Source organism: Chiroxiphia lanceolata, chromosome 7, assembly GCF_009829145.1.
Source record: "Chiroxiphia lanceolata isolate bChiLan1 chromosome 7, bChiLan1.pri, whole genome shotgun sequence".
Classification (NCBI taxonomy): Eukaryota; Metazoa; Chordata; class Aves; order Passeriformes; family Pipridae; genus Chiroxiphia; species Chiroxiphia lanceolata.
The window spans coordinates 17,556,836-17,577,299 of record NC_045643.1 but is presented as its reverse complement, the minus strand read 5'-3'; the positions used below and the strand labels follow the sequence as shown (position 1 = coordinate 17,577,299).

Sequence of the window (20,464 nt, the reverse complement as noted above, 5' to 3'; positions counted from 1 at the left end):
GGAACTGATACCTGACATGGCTCTGTGGGTCAGCTGCAGGTGCAACAACAGAGTCAGGCCACCAGGTACCTGTAACCCCCTGCTTACTTTGCCACAGGAGTCCATGACAGCTCTACACAGTCACAGGTATCCTGAAATGTCTAATTTACACAGTAAAAAACTTCCAGATGTTGTCCAAATCAAACATGCCTCTCTAATGTATCTATTTCAAAGAAAAACAGCCTGTGAATTTATTTTTTTTAAACTCATTTTTTTAAAAACTGACTGTGTCTGGCTGCAGCTCTGAAGTGCTGGATCAATGAAGTAGGCATTCCCCATCCTCCCTAAGGTTTGAAAGTTCTGTTGCAACCTAATTTTGCAAGTTCAAAATTGACAGAAATATGCCTTTATTGGACGAATCACATCTTTAGATTTAACAGGAAATTTGTCCAAATATCTTTTAAATCAGTACAGCAAACTCTTGTAAATTCAGAGTTATGTCAGGTAACACAAGCTGGAACACTGTAATCAAACTTCTCTGGGTTTAAATCCAGACTGGTTTTCTTCAGAGACACTGTTTTGATCATGGTCAGTGAAGTTTCCTTGGAAGCCTGGAGAAATGCTTGCTTAGGCTATTGCTCTTACAGTCTCTCATTCCAGCTATGGCAAGGGTAATACAGCAGAAGACATTTAACCTTCGACATATCCTTCCTATTTTTTCTCTTCCACAAATCCATCTTTGTCTCCTATTTTAAAAGTCTGCCTGCACAGAGACTGAGCTCATTTCCCATCACTTGCTTCATTCTTCCAACATTAATAATACTAAGAGGGGCCACATCAGTTTTACCATAACTTCAAGTCAGTGACAACTGTTACAGCCACAGCCTCAAGGCATTCATCAAAATATTCTGTCTTCATTTCTCTAACACATCTACCAGGAAATATTGATTGCAGCTTGATTACACAAATATTCTGAACAGTTGCCCTAACAGTGAAAAAGAACACATGATACAGTATAAAAGTGTCTTCTAGCTCTAAATAATCCTCTCCTCTGAATATGAAGTCTGTCCAGTCAAGGTTGAGCAGAAGAGGCCCTAAAAAAAAGACAAGCTTTCAGGCACTTTTGAAATACAACTCCTTCATCTATTGCATAATGCCCTAATTTCCTGAATGGGGAGACATGCTTTATCACCATTTGCTTGGTTGCTTTGAATTTTTTTTTTCCACACAAGACACAGAAATAATAAGTTCACTTTCCTGCTCTAAATCCACTTTAAGTAAAGCGTTGTGGCTTTACCAAAAGCTGAATCACAACAAGAGTACAACACTGACTGCTTCCCTATCCATTGTTAAGTATCTGCTGAGAACTTGTCAGCCCTTGCATTTTAGACCAAGAAAGCTGCTGTGCATTCATCAGCCTCCTGGGGGGAAAAAAAACCCTAAACCAAACCACCCATTAGCAGCCCAGGCAAAAAATCAGCATCATCCAGAGAAAATTAAAAGCAGATCTGATTTCTGACTTCTGTTATAACTGGCCTCAAGATAGACTCGTGTTCCAAAGCACATCTAACTGTGTCAGATGGTCTAATAGATGCTGTTGCCTCTCCTTCCCCAAACTTGACCCATTCAACTCCTAGACCATCAAGTTACAACAAACCTATTATGATTCTTATTACAAACAGATTTTTCATTTTCTAAAACAGTTGTCAATAATACACATCATCGCTCAGGCAAAAATACGGTTTGTATTTATGTCCTTATTTGCAGAGCAGATACAACTACCAAGTAAAGTACCCTTGCCCGGGATCGTGATGTGTTTTTAACGTCATGAAGAAAAGTCCTAAAAACCATTATTGGCAGAGTCTGAGAAAGGGAAATGGACACAATGTGGTAGGATACCTTTTCTTGAATTGGAATTTAAGTTATTATTCCAAAAGGCATTCTCCAGTTGCTGTGAGCTTTTCCGCAGTCTGAAAGCTGCACCACTCCTTATCTCTTCTGTTCTCATATAAACATCCAAGAGGCCTCCAATGGCACAAAGTAGGATGCTCCAGGTTAAAAAGTTGAAAAGTTCACATTCCTTTTAGGCAATTCCATAGCTCACTGTTACAACTGCAGTCAAAGAACTACGGCAAACGATATTTACCCAACAGCCCCTCTGTGTTTATAGCATTATATCCATCTTTTTCATAACTATTTTACTCCTCATCTGCTGCAGTAGGTAGGAACAGAGAAAGGAGAGATAGCAGGTGTGAGAGTCAGTACATGGAGAAGCTGTGCTTGGGTCCACTCCTGCACCACCCAGCACATTGTGGGGCTGGAGCAACAGCCAAACAACTGTCTCAGAGGTGCTCCTAGCAGCTCTGCAAGCACTGAGAGGTGTTTCTACATGGGCTCCCCATCTGTCCTCAGTTCCTTCTGTGTTTGGAGGAGAAAAGTAGATCAGGGGAGCTGGGAACAGGCTGCTGGAAGGAGTGCTGAACACAAAGGTTTGTCACCTCCCTGCGGGAATGGGAAAACTAGTGGGAAAGCGTGATATGATCAATGCTCAGAGATAACCTCCAAGTCCTTTCCCCAGTTAACTCCATATGTTCTCTCCCTCTACAGGAAATTAATTCAGATGGTTTCTTGTCTCTGTATTGGAGGTTCTTTCTCCTTTTTTCTGCTAATTAGAAGAAAGAAATATTGGTCCACAAACAACTGAAACTTGAGTTATTAGCTCTCGTATCACGGCAATGCATTAAACAGGAGATTTTCAACAATTACTAGGTGCATTTCTGGGATACTGATGTATCCTTGTTGGAACTGAGATCCCATGGAAATGTCCACAAGTGAAAAGCAGTCTTTGTCCTACAGAACAAGAAATCTAAACAGAAAATAGGAACAGGAGCTGGTGGGAGAAGCAGAGGCCTTTGTAGATGAGATCATCCTATAGATCAAAGAAAGATCAGTATCTATATTCCCAAGTCTTGCTAAACCAATATTCCCCCAGCCAACATTGTCTCTCTGGATAACAGCTCTTTTAGTGTCTTCAGCTTCACTTTGACTTTATAAAAAGAAGCTTATCATGGCAAATGACAGCACAGGAAAACATATACAGACAGACACAGGACAGAGATAGGATATGATAGATCAAAAACCCATGTTATAGTTTAAAAATGGTCCTGGCCTGACTATATGGCTTGCTGGGAACTGCTGGAGGCAGAACATTGCAAGAAATTGTCAGATTGTAATACACAGGATTTCCATACAGAAATAAGGGCAAATGCAGCTCTGAGACCACAGCAAGCCCTGCCTGTGTCTTCCACAGCTGCTCTTGAACAGTAATGGGAGAAGGAAGATGCCATTTTTTTTTTTACATTTAAGAATCAGGACTAACATGACTAACACGATTCATGCAGCATCAAAGCACCCCACCAACAAAGGAAAAAAAAAAGCTCGTTCTGTTTCTCACAGATCTTTCTACTCAGTGGGGAAAAAAGCCAACAAGCTGAGTTAGCCGAGTGAGCTCTCCCTCTGACAGAGCAGTCTGCAACTCACTTATCTCAGAGGCTGCTTTGGAGTAACCCCCCAAGTTACCAGCCCAGGAGTGCATCATTCTCTGTCCCGCCCAGGAGCTCACCATGCTTGGGACAGCTGTGACACAGGGGCTATGTTTCAGCTCCTGCTAATTCTGAGCCTGCAAAAGAGCAAGTCAGGACAAAACGATCACCTTTGGTCTGATGCAGGAGGAGGTGGATGGAGTGGGGATATCTTCTTATATAGTACAGTTGCAATGAAAGCTCAGGAATAAGAGATGCTCCACTGAGTTACTGATGAGCTTGCTGCTCTGCCACCAAGGAGGGGCACACAAGGGTGCTGGGAGGGAGCTGTGACCACAGCTTGTTTTGACAAGATGTGGAATTGGGCAGATACACAGGTCAGCCAGGAGTTCCTCGAGAACCACATGAAAGCAATAGCACAGCTATATGCACATGAGCTCACCATTGGAAACGAATGATGTAACAAGTTTCCTCTCCTCTTGTGTTTTTTTCAGGTTGGTAATTTTCCTTCACATACTTGCAAATATTTACCTTGTTATACTAAAAATGTTATTTCTCAACAAAGAAGTACCTAACATAGTTCATTTACTATGTAAATTTTGGCATTGAAATAATATTCAACACAAAGTTTCTGAATGTTTTCTCACCAGGGTGAAGAATCACTATTTCATTTCAAAATACTTCTCTGCTTCTATTAAACCCATGAAGACTTTTTTCAACACTTGCAAGTCCTATTTATAGATATACTCCTAAGAAAAAAAGTACTGGAAAGGAAATCAGTAAAATTAATTGCTGTGTCAAAATCATGCTTCCTTTATTGGAAGGATATATCCATGTGTGCATGTTCAGCATGTAAGGCAGAGGTGAGGAAGAAGTACATCCTGTTGGGGGTCTTTTTGTGGGGTGTTTTTGTTTTGGGTTGTTCTTTTTTTGTTTTCTTTTTAATGAAAAGCGATCCAAGATTGCACTTTGAAGCATTGAGTTCAGATTCATACGGAAACCATAAAGCGCAGCTGAAAAACCCTGGAAGACTGGCACTACCAAATAATTATCAGCAATTTTTATAGTCTGCAATCTGCTCTGGATTGTATATATATCAGACACTAATTCACCATTGAGGAGCCTGACTTGTACCCTGCCACGAGAGAGTAAGGAATGGTCAGGTACTGCACTAATGCACTGGGTTCGTTTTTCAGAACTGTACTATTACTCCCTTTTTCACAGTCCCCTATTTACACTGCACAAGAATCATGTCATACTCCTTATCCATTGCTGCAGCAGTACTTAAGACTTGCTACATGAAACTCTTCAGTGTGAGGGTGGTGAAACACTGGAACAAGCTGCCCAGAGAAGTTGCGGATGCCCCATTCCTGGAAGTGTCAAGGCCAGGTTGGATGAGGCTTTGAGCAATGTGATCTACTAGAAGGTGCCCATAGCAGGGAGGTTGGAACTAGATGATCTTAAGGTCCCCTCTAACTGAAACCACTGTGATGCTCTACTGTACTTGCTATATAATTTAAATGGTTGCAGTTATGGCTTTGTAGTTGTGGTGTTACATCACAATGCAATGGGCAACAAAACAATTCTAGTATTTAGGAAGCAGAGTTTTATCTTACCTTTAGAGTGAAATTTCTCCCAAGCAAGCTGTCTTGGGACATTCAGTTTCTGATCAAGATCAGAAAACATTTTTAATTTCAGCTTCTAAGTGGCAAAGCTACCTATAAGCAGCTGCTCTTGCAACAAAGGAAGCAGGAAGGAGACGGAGATGGAGAGGAGGACTGCCAGCAGAAAGGAAATCACCAACTCCCACCAGCATCAGGAATATCCAGTTGTTGATGTTTTCAACAGAGCCAGATCCTGCCACCTGCACCAAAGATGGACTGTGACAGTGGACTTCCTCACAGAGTTGGCAGAGACCAAAAGGGCAGTTACCTGCTCACTGTGAGCAGGAAAGTGTTGCTTGCAACTTCTTCAGTGATCCACACCAGAGGATGCAGTTTTTCCCAATAGCATTTTTTCCCAAGGGACGAAGATTCCGTCACGTGAAAAACAGACTTTATCACATCCTATTAGCATTAACAATATTTTTAACCCAAATCTACCAGCGCTGACATGACCACCCTTCCATGGTGCTTATCACAGAACTGCTAATAAAGTCATAAAAATAAATTTGGGCATGAATGTATCAAAATATATCATGGAAATTAGACTCCCACAGGAATAAATGGATTTTTTGAGCACAATTTCTAGTAACTATGAAATCACTTCAGATCCATCACCTTTTTCATTCTGACAGAGTGCTGGAGATGCCAAATGTCAATCAATTCTATATTCACAGAGGCTGCTGAACACACAGTGAATACTATTGGTTTCCCAGCTGGGTGTGACCAACCCTCTCCCCTTCTCCTGACTAGAATCAGGACAGTGACCAACCATGCACTCCACTGTACAGCCAACCCTCAGGAACAGTGTTGAGAACTGCAAGAACTCTTCCTAGCATCTCTTCAGGCATTGCCGGTAGGGTGCTTGAGGTCCAGATGTCATGCACTTACAAAGTCCTAGCTGTATTGTTAAATGCTTTAGAAGAACAATATTTCAGAGACTTAAATAATACTTTTCCTTTTTCAATATAGACTCAAAAAATCAAAATCTAGAGGGTTTTTAATTTTCTGCCATCATTTGTGAAATGTAAAGGGCCAGATACAGTCCACCCCACTGAAAGAACAACCAAGTCCGTTCATGATTTTATCAGGGAGGAGGAAGCATCTCATACTCTGCTAATAACTACAAAAGTGCCCTTGGGCCAGGTCTTGTGTCTGTTTTGTTTCATTATGAAGACAGTGTTGTGCAGAGCTGTACGATCTCTGCCACAGGGTGGAGCAGCTCAATAGCCTGAGCTGCTGATGCTAAGCCCCACGTTCAGAAAAAACGAAAAATCATCTCATAATGCACAGTCAACTTAGACTGCACAGACCAGTTACCAATGTCTGCACCCTTGGGGATCCTGATTATGTTCTTTTATTTAAGGAAAATAACACAGTCTTCCAAAAGGATTGCATTGGGTTTATGCTTTGAGTTTACTGATTAAAGTAGTATTTAAAGTAATGACTATGGCACTGCCATTGTGTGTAAACAGTCTTTTCTGACACAGAGATGTGCTTTCTATCAATGGAAATCTTTTCATACACCTAAAGACCAGTTAAGAACTCTTGGAGAGAGTTCGTAAGAGAACAAGAGATCTTGTGGATCTCTCATATGGAGACCCAACAAGCAGAATGCATCAGTTGAGTCCAAAACAAATAGAAGAAAACCCAGATTTACACCTGAAGCATCGTCCTTGGCTGAAGTGAAGTGTACATCGCCGAGGCTTGGGAAATCTTCCTGGATCTCAGATCCAAAGTGTATTTCACTTCAACATCATCGGATGAGATCTGGTTACACAGACTATCTCCACTTCTTAGTGGGTCACTGATGTCAAGGAGGAAGGAACACCCATGTTCAGTGTGCCTGAAATGATGATAGCACAAGAGAATCTCCTTGAAGAAAATTCCAAATCTCAATCTTAATTCATTACTTGAGCACACAAGAGGACCTACCCTTTCCAGTTCAGCAACATTGTAAACCTCTGGCTTTCTTAAGATCTTTCTACAATATTCACAATTAATAGGAAACAAAATTTTATACCAGCCACTGCATGAAGCACACTCCCAGGCACTAAGCTGAGAAGCCATGACTGAAATTTTTTCATCCTTGTTTATAAGTGTTAGTGTCACTTCTCCGATATTTTTATCAGTTGATACCAATTAACTAGTTAATAGATCAGTCTTCTTTTCCCAGATCCTATGCAGGTTTTCCTTCCAATTGCATTGCTGGCAAAACCTTTCAAGGTTGCTCTCCTTATTTGCTTCATTAGGTTCTATAAATCAGGAAAGGTTATCACAGTACCTAGGAAAAGAAATTCTTATGATTCTCAGCACTTGGGCACTTTCTTTCCCAGACACATGAACAGGAGCCAGGAAGGTCTAGTTTCTCTCTACAGTGGTTCCAATTTTTAACAAATCACCTTCATTCTTAAATCTTGTTTAAAACAAACAAACAAACAAAAACCCCAAACATTGTACTAATGTCCCTAAATTGTTTTGTCTAATTAGACTATCTGTAGTTCTCATTGTGACTAGATGTTGAATTGCTTAAATCTCCTCTAAAATTGGCCTGTCACTTGGTAGTGAATGAAGCCCAAATATTTTCAGCAAGGGTCAAACACTTCAAGAGTATCTACTGTAACCAGGTTAAAAAAAGATCAGTTTGAATTCACTGTTTTTCTGGTGAAAAAGATCCAGCACAGGCAGTGCCGCATGTGGTATGTATTCACTTTGTTTCTCATCTTATGCTCTTAAAACAGTTCTCAAAGTTCTTTACACACTTTTTTTAGCCTAGAAGCATCCGTGATAGGTATCATTCCTATAGCATCCCACATTTATGTTCTCTGTAGTGACAAAAGCCCTACTGTAAATATCCCAATTCCATGAACAAACTTCTATCACCTATTCAGTTAAAGAACATATTCAAAAAACACTTTCCTGGTACAACCTGACTCTTTAGTTAAGGGGCTCTGTCAGTAAACTTTACCATCACACCTAGCCAAAAGTTTTAAGCACAGTTTAGGGTCACATATACAAATATAAAGAAGAACTTGAATTGTAGGTGATCTATTTATTTCCTGTTCTTAGAAGGCTCTGCACACAAGACAAGAAATAAGCAGATTGAGTATTTCCTATCCCACAAAGAATCTGTAAACATTACCTGTTGTAATTTTTTAAAGGAACATTTATTTTCTATGTACCTGTGCTAACCAAGCACTCTAAAATTTAACACCCTTTCCCAAGATAGCAAAACATTTATTTAGAGAGCAATTTCTCTCTTTAAGATTGATACATTAGAAAATATGTGCTTGTACCCACATAAGTATACCCTACCTTTTGAAGCAGCCATGAGTCAATAAGCACAGTTTGCATGGAGAACATTAATCATAGATGCATAGAACTTTAAATAGTAATTTGTTAATTAGTATTTCCAGTATGGAAGAACTTACTTCAAAAGGTTCACTTCCATACCTATAGTACCAAACAGATTCACAGAAAATTAATTCTGTGCAGTATGATAGAGCTCACAGCTGGGGAAGCTATTCTGTCAAGTGAGCAAATTAATATTTACGTGTTCTTTCAGAAATGTATGGACACCTGAAATGGAAGTATAATTAGCTTCTTTGTCCCTACCCTTCCTGCCTGTAGCAGTATATTACTTGTTTCTTTTAATCTGGTATTTTCCCTATAGATTTCTCTAAAAACTGCCCTTGTTCATCATCCCTTATATAACCGTATCTGTCATGCTGAATACAGCTCTGTTTCTAATCCCATTCATCTGTAGCCACTCATCAGAATGCAAGTACTTCAAAGATTAAAAGAGAATTGCTTCACTTTTCATTTCTTAACCACCAATATTCAGGGATGAGTTTTCATCCATTGGCAGGCTCTGAGCAAGAAGGCAAGAGCATGAATAACTAATGACAAATATATCCATGAAGATCTCTCCTGGCTGTTTTGAAATGTCTTTGTTCACACAAGAGAGTTGATGAGCAAACAACTGAACAGGAAGGGAATTCATAAAACACGAGCAATTCGTAAGCACTAAAACATAACAAAACTATTTTTCTTTCAAGGTACAATGCTGACTTTCTTTAAACACTTCTCAGGACATTCAAAGACTCAAGCAAACAGTAATGGGATAACTTAATACTTCCCTCCTTTTCCCTATACATTGTTGGTTATCTTTCCCATACTTGAATCGTCCAAGTGGAACGGCAGCACACACCTCAGCCTTGTCACTGTGCGATCTCACAATTTAGGGTATTAACAGATGGGCTTTAGGAAGTCTAGAAACATGACTGATTGTTCTTCCTGTCTCTAGGAAGCTGCTACCCCTTGCACAGATTCAATGGAGCAGAATTGGCAGGTACCCCTCAGCCATCTCCCTGCAGGCAAGTGGCTTCAGCCCAACTCCACGACGGCTGGGCATGAAGCCACTGGACTTGGTGCTGAAACAGCAGAGAAGGACTCTGGTTTATAAGCCATTTCAGCTGCTGCAGCAGGCAGGAAGAAAGAGAGAGAAAAAGGAGGCTACAGCTGTAATCACCACAGCCTTCTGTAAGGGAACACGCATCTGCTTTAGGATGAAAAACAGCACTAGAACTGGACATCTGCTCAAGTTCCAGACATTTATACACACCACATGGAAAAGTGTGCAATGTTTTGTGGACTAAGATATTTTAAAATCCCCACCAACTCTTAGTAGGCAATTCATATGATATCACATCCATCACATCTATTATTTGCAACAAACAAAAGGATCAGAGCATTTTTTTCCAGACAGGATCTGCTTTCCTCTGTCAAACCTGCATTCTACATGCTTGGTCACTAGAGGACAAACTGAATGTACTGGCAAAACCCTACCTCTGCTGGTACCACAAAAAGCCATGTCACATGTGGGTGACCACCAAAAGTCACAACAGGTCATTTCTGCCACCATAACTTTACCGAATCATTGAATATCCTGAGTTGGAAGGCACCCAAAAGGATCATTAAGTCCAGCTCCTGGCCCTGCACAGGACAACCCCCAAAATCCCACCATGTCTGTGAGCATTAACTTCGTGTAACTATGAACCCTGCTGGGATGACACTTTTGCCTGAAGTAGCCAGAGTGATTGATAGGTAACAGAGGCACATTTTCAGCTAACAACCTCCATGCTCTCCCATCACTGATTGCTTCCAACAGGGACTCCTCTTCCTCTCTGTGTCTGTGGAACAGCTGAACTCCTCTTCCCCATAGCCCATCCCACAAACAGACTCATCATCTGTACCACTGCACCACGGGAACACGGGCAGTTCCCTACTGATCTTCCATACAGCCAGCTGTCAGCACTGGATATCTTGGAAGGTCATGACTGAGACAATATGGTAAAATGAAGAAAATAATTTTAAAATAACCAAAACTGATAAAGTGAAGAGTCTTAACATTTTCCTCCTTTGTACTTTAATGTTGCATCCCAATCTCGACAATAAGCTGTAACTGAAATGGCATAAGTTAGGAGACACACATAGTCCAAGGTAACAGCCTTTTTTTGATACCAGAAAAATGCTGTTGATACACTAGAAGCTCTTTTCTTCAACCAACTTTCCAAAGAGTCTCAAGGTGCCACCTCAAAGGTGTAAACTGCAGTTAGTGCTCCTGTGGCTATGGGGGGCTGTTCTGGGTACAATGGCAAAGGCCAACCTCGAACAGGAAGCTCCCAACCACTGTCAAGTAAAAATAAGGTACACCTGACTTTTCAACTGCCTCGTAATCCCATGTCCATTTTAATCCAGAATCTGCAACGTCACCCTGATCTCTAGACCTGTCCCCTTATAGTGCAGTCTTTGGACTATGCACCAAAATAGCCATGAACCAGTGTCAAGAGCATGGATAAAGTGCATTATGACACTTCTCATCCCCTCTCCCTTCCTGTGCTCACACACATACACAGTAATTGAAAGAGACCCAGAAAACTTGGTGAATTTTCTCCCCCATTCAAGCTGACACGGCAATTTATCTCAAATTTTACATGCTTTTGGAGCACAACTTATTAGAAGCAACCCAAGAACATGTGAAATTTGGTTCAGGGGAAATAAAAACACAAAGTTGAGCCTAGAATTTATGTGAATGAGCAGAACCAAAGAAACAACTCCTTTGGAACCTGTTTACTCAGGGCAATTTTACTGGTATAAGACAGGTGTGAATTTAAAATAGTACAATTACAGATGCTTAGTCCCTCAAAATAGATATATTAATTCAGACACATTTATTTTCCTCAGATTTGCTTATGTTGCTTTGGTAGGGGTATATTTTGAAACAAACTAAAATCCACTCTTTTGTGGGTTATATTTTTATGAGTTGCTATGGGTCAGCTGTAGCACAGTAACTGAAAACGCAACTATCCACAGGCAGCCAAAATCTAAAATAAAGGTTGAACTCTGTCCTGAAGCTCATAGCAAGCACATTGTGGTCTGTCTTTGTTATTTGCTGAGACAAAGTGTGGCAAGCTACCTCAGCTCAGAGAAACACAGCAACACAGTTAGCTGTGCTAGCTCAACCATAAGTTAATCACTACAGCATCTGCAAACATACTGCACTTTCATACATTTCTGCATTTACACAACTCACACTCCTGCATAGTTTAAGACATACTCTAAAGCTTTTACATTTGTGAAAGACACCGCATTCATTTGTTGACACACATGAGCCATATTTGTTGCATTGTTTTATTGTCACTTTGTATTTTCTTAAAAGCGTGTTAATCCTGAGGTTTTAACCTTGGCAAGATAACGTTTAAAACCTAGACACAGCACAGTACTCCATTCTATCTTCTCTTGACTCATTATCTTTTACATGTATCAATGTCATTTACCGTAACAACAGACGTGCTAACACAAAAACTTCAATTTACTTTGTAACGCAAATTTGTATTAATAGAAAATGTCATTCAGTAGACCAAACATATGTGAATTAGAACTGAATCACAGGAGTTTTAAAAAAAAAAAGGTACTTGATGTAGGAATGCCATGTTCTTTAAAAGCTAAAATTAAAATATTCTTAATTTTTGCAGACAAAGATGTACACTCAGCATGGAAAATGTATTTTCAACAGTCTAAAAATTCTTTTTCTGTTAGAGACTACAGTATTTACCTCCAGTGCCTGTGTAACAAACTACATATTTTCTTAACAATCTATTTACAATGATACAGTGAAACATGTGCAGTAGTTGTTTTACAACAGCCAATCTGCCATTTGATCTCTATGTTCACTTTTGCTTCTAAATTAAAGAGCTCGATGCTCACCCTGTACCCGACAATGTGCAGGGCCCCGTACGTGCACCTCCTAAAATCTGGGGACTCACATGAACTCAAGTGACAACATCAGGCCTATAATGATAGGCGCAGTTTACTCTACTGTGACCTATGATCTGTGACCTTTTGCATCCTGAAAAACGCGAGCAGGAAATATAAGAGACAGCACAGTAACTAAATCCAATACTGCACAGATTTTATCTACAGAGAGCTATCTTGCAACACGAGCTAAACTTGTTTTTAGATGGGGCTTAATATGCCACAATAATATAACAGGTGTTAAATTTTAGAAAAACCCATGAAACTGTTTTTATCCTTTTAAGAAGTCGTATCAGCCCAAGAATCAGTAGATGAATGAAAGCAAGTAATTTGTTTACACATGAACCAAAATCCACAGTCTATGCACTACGAATAGACTTCATATCCTCACTTAAACCTGTTCACTAGAAATCACTTCTGGTGCACGAGCCTCCTAGGAGAGAGTATCCCGATTATCCTGCTAACTCTGTACTGACGTTAGTCATGTTAATTTCTCCTTTCCTTCGCATTGCTGCATTTACCTAACGTTGCTAGACGCAGTTCTCCCCCCCCCCCCCGTAAAATTAAGCATGTTAAGCACAAACAAGCTTAATTTAATAACCTTACTTAACAGCACCCGCATGTTCAACAGTTTAAACTACAGTTCTCCCACGCCGGTTCCCACCACGCCGTGAAACACAACCACACCGGGCTGCACTCGCAGCTTCCCGAAACATCCTTTCTCGGACTGTGCCGCTGAACACCTCGGCAGGGACACACCAGGTCCCCGCGGGCAGCGGTGCCCGGAGCGCCCCCGGGGGTCCCTCCCGAGCCAGTCCCCAACTCCGCCGCGCAGCCCCTCGGCGGCCGCGGGCTTCCCGAGGCACCGTAACTTCTACCCTCCTGCCCCAGCCGACCCCCGCCGGCCCGGCCCCGGGCTGCCCCGCCGGGGCGCGATTCCCCGCAGCCCCCGGGCCCGGCCCTGCGGGGCGGCGCCCACGCCCAGGCGCTGCCGCGCCGCAGACAATGGGGGCGGCAGCCCCGCGCCCGCCGGGCCGCGGCGGCGGCGGCGCTTCACTCACCGAACAAGGTCAGAGCCATCGCGGCGGCGGCGGGGCGGGCCCGGGGGGCGGCGAGGGCTGACCGGGCGGCGCGGCGCTGGCATTGGCGCGGCGGCAGCTCTCGCATCAGCGGCGGGGCGCGCCTGCAACACAAGTTGGGCGCGGGGCTGTCAGGACGCCCCGCGGCACCGGCGGCAGCCGCCACTTGCTGCCGCGGGGCGGGTCGGGCGCAGCCCGCAGGGGAGGGGAGGGCAGGGCCGGGGGATGTCGGGGGAGGGCGGCCGGGGACGCGCGGCACCGGGGGCAGCCCGCGCCCGCCCCCCGCCCGCTGCTCACGCTGCGTCCGCCTCGGGGAGCCATCTTGCGCCGCACGGCCCGGCCCCGCCCGCCGCGGCCGCCGGGACGGTTCCCATGGCAACGCGGCCGCCGCCGCTGGGGCACAAAGGGAAGCGCGTCCCTCCCGCGGGGCTCCCGGCTCCCATCCCCGCACACCGACGGGGCACCGGCTCGTCCCTCGGGCACCGCCGAGCCGTCCCGCACGCCTTTGCTCCTCTGAGAAGATTCCCCGTGGAAAGCACCGCTGCCCCACCGCCAGTGCTTCCTCCGCCTTGGCGGGGCTTTGCCTGCCTGGTCCGGCAGGAGAGCCAGCGGTCCTGTGAAACACATGACTTTTGAAAGCGAGGTGAGAATTGCCTCTTAAATGCCGGCAAGCACGAAGAGAGCAAACCCATATATTTCCCCTCCAAATCTTTGATTTGAGAAATTTCAGCCAGCTCAGCTACCGTCATTTTTCGCTGTCCAGGACTGTAAACTTCAGAGCTAAAAGCATTTAATTGAGAAGACAGCATCGCGCCTGGTGTAACTCACTTATACAGTTTGCATTTTCAACCTGAAAACAGATACAACAGAGGGTAGCGAGTACTCGGCAGACCCTCCCAGCACACGCACGATAACCAGACCCACCTCTCTTGGCTGTACAGAAGTTTCTCACTCACAGGTACTTCTCTCAGATGCAAACTGTGCGTGCTGAGAATTCAAATCCAGCCTGAGCACAATCCACACAAGTTTAATCTACTACAGCTGTAGAAATTCACAACCTTCAGCCGAAGGCTTTGGAGACCTTAGCCAGGGCAAGCAGGCTTTGCACGTGTTTTTATGAACATCATAGAGCCTGTCCCACCTTCGCTTGGGGCACTGTGGTGGCTTCTGCAGCGGGTGCACAGTGAGAAACCTGCCTTCAAGACAAGATTTTTGGCAGAGGAGAGCCTGAAGGAAGAAGAGTGTGTACATAGGCTGCATCCACAGCTGCTGCAATTAATGGTTCCGGTTCTGTGAATGCAGCTCAGGGTCAGCAAGTACATAAAATACATTTTCTTTCAACAATACAACTAAAACAAAGGTCTGTCTGAAAAATAGGTGGTTTATGCAGCTAGCTGTTTTCATGCTCAGTGTCCTACCTAATCTTTTTTGTAGACAACAAAAGGACAAGATAGTGTGGGAGTTTTCAGTATCTTTAAATCTGGTTTAAGACAACAAGAAAAACATGCAGCTTTTTTATGTCTGTCAAATATTTCAAAACATAGGTTTTTATGTTGATATACTTTGCTTAGCATGCAAAGTTAAAAGAAAAATAAACGTTTTATCCCAGAGTGATAATTTCCTTCATTTTGTTCCTTCCAAAGGAATTCCAGCATGATGGACCTGATTTCACAAAACATTTTCATTTTGCATGTATAAAGTGCAAAAGTTTATTGAGCAGCTGGACTACTGAGAAATAATATTTTAATTGCAGAGCTAAAAGGTTAAAAATAGATGAAAACTGGTTTGGAAAAAAGCAACACAATAAATCTTTGCCATCCTGCCTACATGATTTGACCTTTGTGTGCACGGAGTGTTTTGCTTGGCTTTTTGGAAGTAAGTTAGACCTTCCTACAGATTTTTTTCCCTCTTACATTTCCTGGAATTAAATTCTAAGCTTTCACTCCAACTTCCTTCAATTAAACGGCCACTTTTTACTATTCCACTACTCCCAAATCTTCATTGCTAACTACTGAACTGCATGTTTACTTTAAAAATGCTTTCCTGTACAGAGAGTGTAACACAGTTTTTCATAATAGGCATTATCAATACTAGAGTTGTTAAGATCAGTCTGAATAATTTGATTAGTCGTTTCAATTGTCTAATAATGCCTTTGCTATTAGTGCAGTTGTGGCTAAAACCTAGGGAAGTGTGTTGGTCATTTCACAGTTAGTTACTGGAGCTGTATTTTACTGTGCCTGGAAGAGTTCTGCAGCTGATCTGAACTTTCAAAACAAATTGAGCTCAATCATTATCTCTGATTAGATGCTTTTCTTGGTTTAGGAGGATGTCTTGAGCCAGGCTCCAGCACCCTGCAGAGAACAGCAGCAGATTTTTGGAAGGACTTCACCATCAAGCTCATACCCAGGGCTCTCAACCAGCCCTCACAGGTGTTGGCACAAAAAAGGTGACGGGGGTAGCAAGGAGTGTCTCTGTACGCAGTATGTACCCTCTTACCCGATGGCAGCTCTGGCTTTTACAAGGGCTGACAGCCTTAACATGGCAGGAAGAAATCAAAGATGCAAAGCAGAGAAAAAAAATTAGCCTGAAGTTCACCAGGCAAAGATCCCTTCCACCGCACCCTACTTTTGAATGGACCTGAAATCCTCATGGAGATTTTTGTTTAACAGCAACATTATCTTAAAATTACATAATGCCTTATCGAGCCAGCACATTAGTGCACCAGCAATAACAATGATTTAACTGCTACTGTGGGAATTTCGTTAGAAGAGAGCTGGAGCTGACTGAGCACTGACCCGTGTCGCCTTGCACAGGGGCGAAGGGAGGAAATGCAGATGCTCGGGAGCAGCTGAACCACAGCTCCCACCTGGGCCTGTTTGGCCAGAGGGGCTGTTCCTTCGCAGAGACCCCAGAGCATGGGTTTGATCTTTTGCAGGGGAGAGCACAAAAGAGAACCCTGTTGTGCATGACCTTGATGTAAATGGCAGCACGTATGACCTTAGTGTCTTGTTTCCCTGGATCTTTAGCCCTTGAAAAGCCCTCCTTTGCAAAATTGGCTTGTTAGCATCACTTAGTGTAGAAAAAGCACTATTATACTTGCCACCTCCCAGGAGTATTTAGGGGTGTATTTACAAAGTGTACCTCAAGGATAAAGTCTCCAAAGAGAAATACATGCGTAAAATGCTATTTTCTCGCCTGCTCACTGTCTTTCAGTAGGTTTCTTGCCTTGTCTCCCAAACCTCAAGGGTCTTTAAAAACTGCACTCAGTTACTACTGCTTCATTATTGAGGTAAAATTTCATCACTGGGATTTGCGATTTGTTTCTAGTGTTTAGGCTTTTTTATTTTGGCCCCTCTCCTTTTGCTGCCTTGCTCTGGGTGCTGAGCACTATGGGACCAGTATCCCATTTTCTAGTGGCCTTTCTTTGATCCATCACTTTGTCTGAGAGTCTGGTACAAAACTGCTTCTAATTACCTGACATTTAGTCTTCAAACCTTAACTAATTCACTAATCACGTAGTGATAAATGAGATTTTTAAAATTAATCACTGACATTTTTAAAGATTTATACACAACTGGAAAAAAAAGTTCCCAGCTAGTAAATATAATGTTGTGTGAAGGAAAAAAAAAACCCACTATAAATTAAAGCTGTCCTGTATTAAAGGGAAGCAGTAAAATTGAAGACATGGGGAGATGTTACCTGATGAATAGCGGTAGCATCTTATCACAGTTAGTGTCTTTGTGCTACAGACCCCCTTGACAGCAGGGAAACAGCACTGGTAAAAGCCTTGTCACATGCAGAATTTAATTTAACTTCTAATGTGTAGTTGCTGGGAGTTTGTGAGGCAGGCAGGGAGGTGGCCAAGGGCTGCCTTACCAAGCAGATTCAGAGTTCACAGTATTTTCAATGGAACATTTACTCCTTGGAAAACAGCAAGGCAGATTTCTACCACTTATTCAGTAAGATAAATTCAATTATTTTAGCTAATTTAAAAGTCATCAATTAAAAGTTTGAAGACTGACTACCAAGCTTGCTAGTTATAATTAATGTTTATGTAGATGACAACTATTTAAATGTAACATCAAGCCTTATCACCAAACCCAGGATTGTCATTGCACATTACCAGCATTTTGGATAATCTTTCTCCCTTTAATGAGAGAACTGGCATTTGAGCTTATATTTTGGATGCTGCTATTGTTTATTATTAATAGCAAAGTTATTTAAACACAATATTACCTAACACTGTTACAGGCATAGAAGGAGAGAGAATTCCTGCATCAAATACAGCCTCTATGAGCAACCTTTGCAAACCAGACATAATCAGTGTTTTACTGGGATCTATGCTAGACTGTAGATTTTGGTGGTAATTTTTTTTCTTTTATCTACAGGGTACAGACTAGCAAAATAACAGTTACTAGGGGGAACTTGCATGTTGAATTTTATGATCATTGCCAAAGAAAGTGACATAAGTGTAACATATCCACCATGGCTCCTGTTTTAAATCACAACTACCAAATTAGGAACTCACATTTGGCATCCTACCCAAATCCATAGGACTGGCACTATGTCCCATAACAACTTACAGCAGTTTAGTACACAGTAGGTGGTGTACACCAATGAAATGAAAAATGGGCTTAACACACCTGCTTCTGGCTGTGTCATGAAAAAATGTTTGACAGAAATAGCTGGCAATGACAACCTTTAGAGTTGGATTTTTTCCTGGTTACAGTCAAAGTGAATGCCACAAGATCTAAGGGGAACCAGCACATGAGCACAGTCATAGTTTTAAAACTAAAGCTGTTTTCTTTGAAGCCTAGAGAATGTGCTTTGTTTAGACTGATGTTATGAGATATTATGCCATTTTTGAATGGAACTGCATTAAAGTAAAAAAAGCTCCCCCTTGCCTATGTTTCCTGAACAAAGTCCTTTCTGAAAAAATTTTTAATGAATTTTACATCATGACTCCCACTTAATTGGATTTCCAAGATGTGCATAAATGTGGTGAGAATTACATCATGAACAGGTACTATGGATAGGATATAGGTGATGCTACCTATGTATCTTGGCAAAATCATATGATCTTAAACTTTGATGCTGACACGTGGGGCATTTCTCTCACAGCAGGTTCCTGATGATATTTAGAGGCAGCAATGTTAAAATAGGCAAGTGACTAAACTATTTATAACTGCAAAAGGGCTTTTTTTTTTATTATTTGCAGCTGGTCTGAAGGTACTTTAACACCAGACTTTTTATGAGCTTTCTTACTGCTCATGTGCACACTTACTAGCATATCCCATCAGCAGAGACTTCTAGTGTGAGATCAGCTAGTAATAAAATTATTAAAATATTAGGAAATTTCAAAATTGCTTGCACTTTTGCTCAGATGTAAGAGCCACATACTCTAAGTTACATTTTTAAGAGTCTTGTGCAAGAAACACAATATGTTTTTGATTGCTTGTTTTATTAAGTGAAATGAACAGGCTAATTAAAGAAATTCCAGGAAGTTTCTGCTTTCTGTCTCCTAGGGACAAGCCTCAAGTGTCAAAGGAGATAATACTGATGGCTATAAAACACCTAAGTGTGTTTATACTGGCTGTAAAATGCAACTTATAGCTTCTATTTAACTTTAATATTTCCTTTTTATACCACGCTTAGAAATTCCTATTAAGGCATTAGTTGAAGTAGTGCTTGTATATATTTGAAAAAAATCCCTGGTAATTGCAAGTTAAAAAACAGAAGGCAAGCCATTGGCAAAACAGTCTTGGGAATAAACTGTTATGACTATAATTTCATCCATAAACACTAAAAACTAAGAACAAGCTAGCCATCAAAAAATATAGAAGTCTCCAAGATACCTCTAGTCTTGTGTTTCAAAATATGTTTAACGCTGAGTGATGAACTCCTACTTGAAGCCATAAGCTATGCCACAGAGCTGGCTGTGGTTCTGCAATCAGTTCGGACTTCTAGAACCACTAGATCCACTTGTACTTTTAGATCCACTGGATGGATTTGAAGGATTGTTAAAGAAATTGAACATTCTCATAAGCAACCCAAACCAGCAATTCTGAGAGGCTATATAGAACTGACACACAATTACTCGATTTTCTATTACCAGTCCTTCAAAGTAATTTCTATATTCTTACAGAACCTATGTATGTGTTACTGAAGCGAGTCGAAAGTAATGTTTTTAATGAGGATATTAGTTATCCCATGCAACTTGCTTCTCAGAAAGAGTTGCATCTTCTAGACTACTTAGGGTTCTTTGAGATAATGTTCATGTTTTAGAGCACATGAAATGTTTAAGGGTATTTTAAGGCTCAGTAATGCACTTTACTTGAACAAAGGTGTATGAGCCCTGGTAAGGCAAACTGCATCGGATTTGAAGTTGAATTCTATGTGATAGTTTAGAAAATGGACTATATGAATAAGAAATGAAGTTTGGAAAAGTTCTGATAATTCCTGCTGTATAGACATATGCAATCTACTTATCAGGTGCCTTTGTAAAATGAACTTTAATGACTTGAAGATGCTTCTAAGTCCAAGCCTCAGAGTGTTGAGATAGCAGAAGCACTGGATAACTAATTTGCAGTTCAACAAGTCTCTGAGAGATGTCTTTACTTCCACCAGGAAGACTTTTGAAGAATATAAAATCTTCCAAACCAAGCAAGTGGGCAAGCACATGCACTAGTGATATCTCTCTGCTTTAATGCACAGCTAAGTGTGAGCAGGCAGGTAACGGCAGCAGGGTGCAAAAGGCAGCAGAGAATAATGTGGGAAATATCTTTCAAGACCAGCATTAGTTCAGGATTGCAGAGAGACGACATTTACCAAAGCAACTTCAAAGAGCTGAAAGAGATTAAAGTTTTCCTCTTAATGAATCTAAAGT

General features: G+C 41.7%; 1 protein-coding gene across 1 annotated transcript in view; it reads right to left on the bottom strand.

The window, feature by feature from the left end:
• Positions 1–13,681, bottom strand: part of CHN1 (chimerin 1) — a 99,574-nt gene extending 85,893 nt beyond the window's left edge. Inside the window, exon 1 of the mRNA XM_032692752.1 lies at positions 13,561–13,681. Coding sequence (XP_032548643.1) covers positions 13,561–13,666 — 106 coding nt within the window. The 5' untranslated portion in view covers positions 13,667–13,681. The remainder of the gene's footprint in view (positions 1–13,560) is intronic.
• Between the last annotated feature and the right edge of the window lie 6,783 nt (positions 13,682–20,464).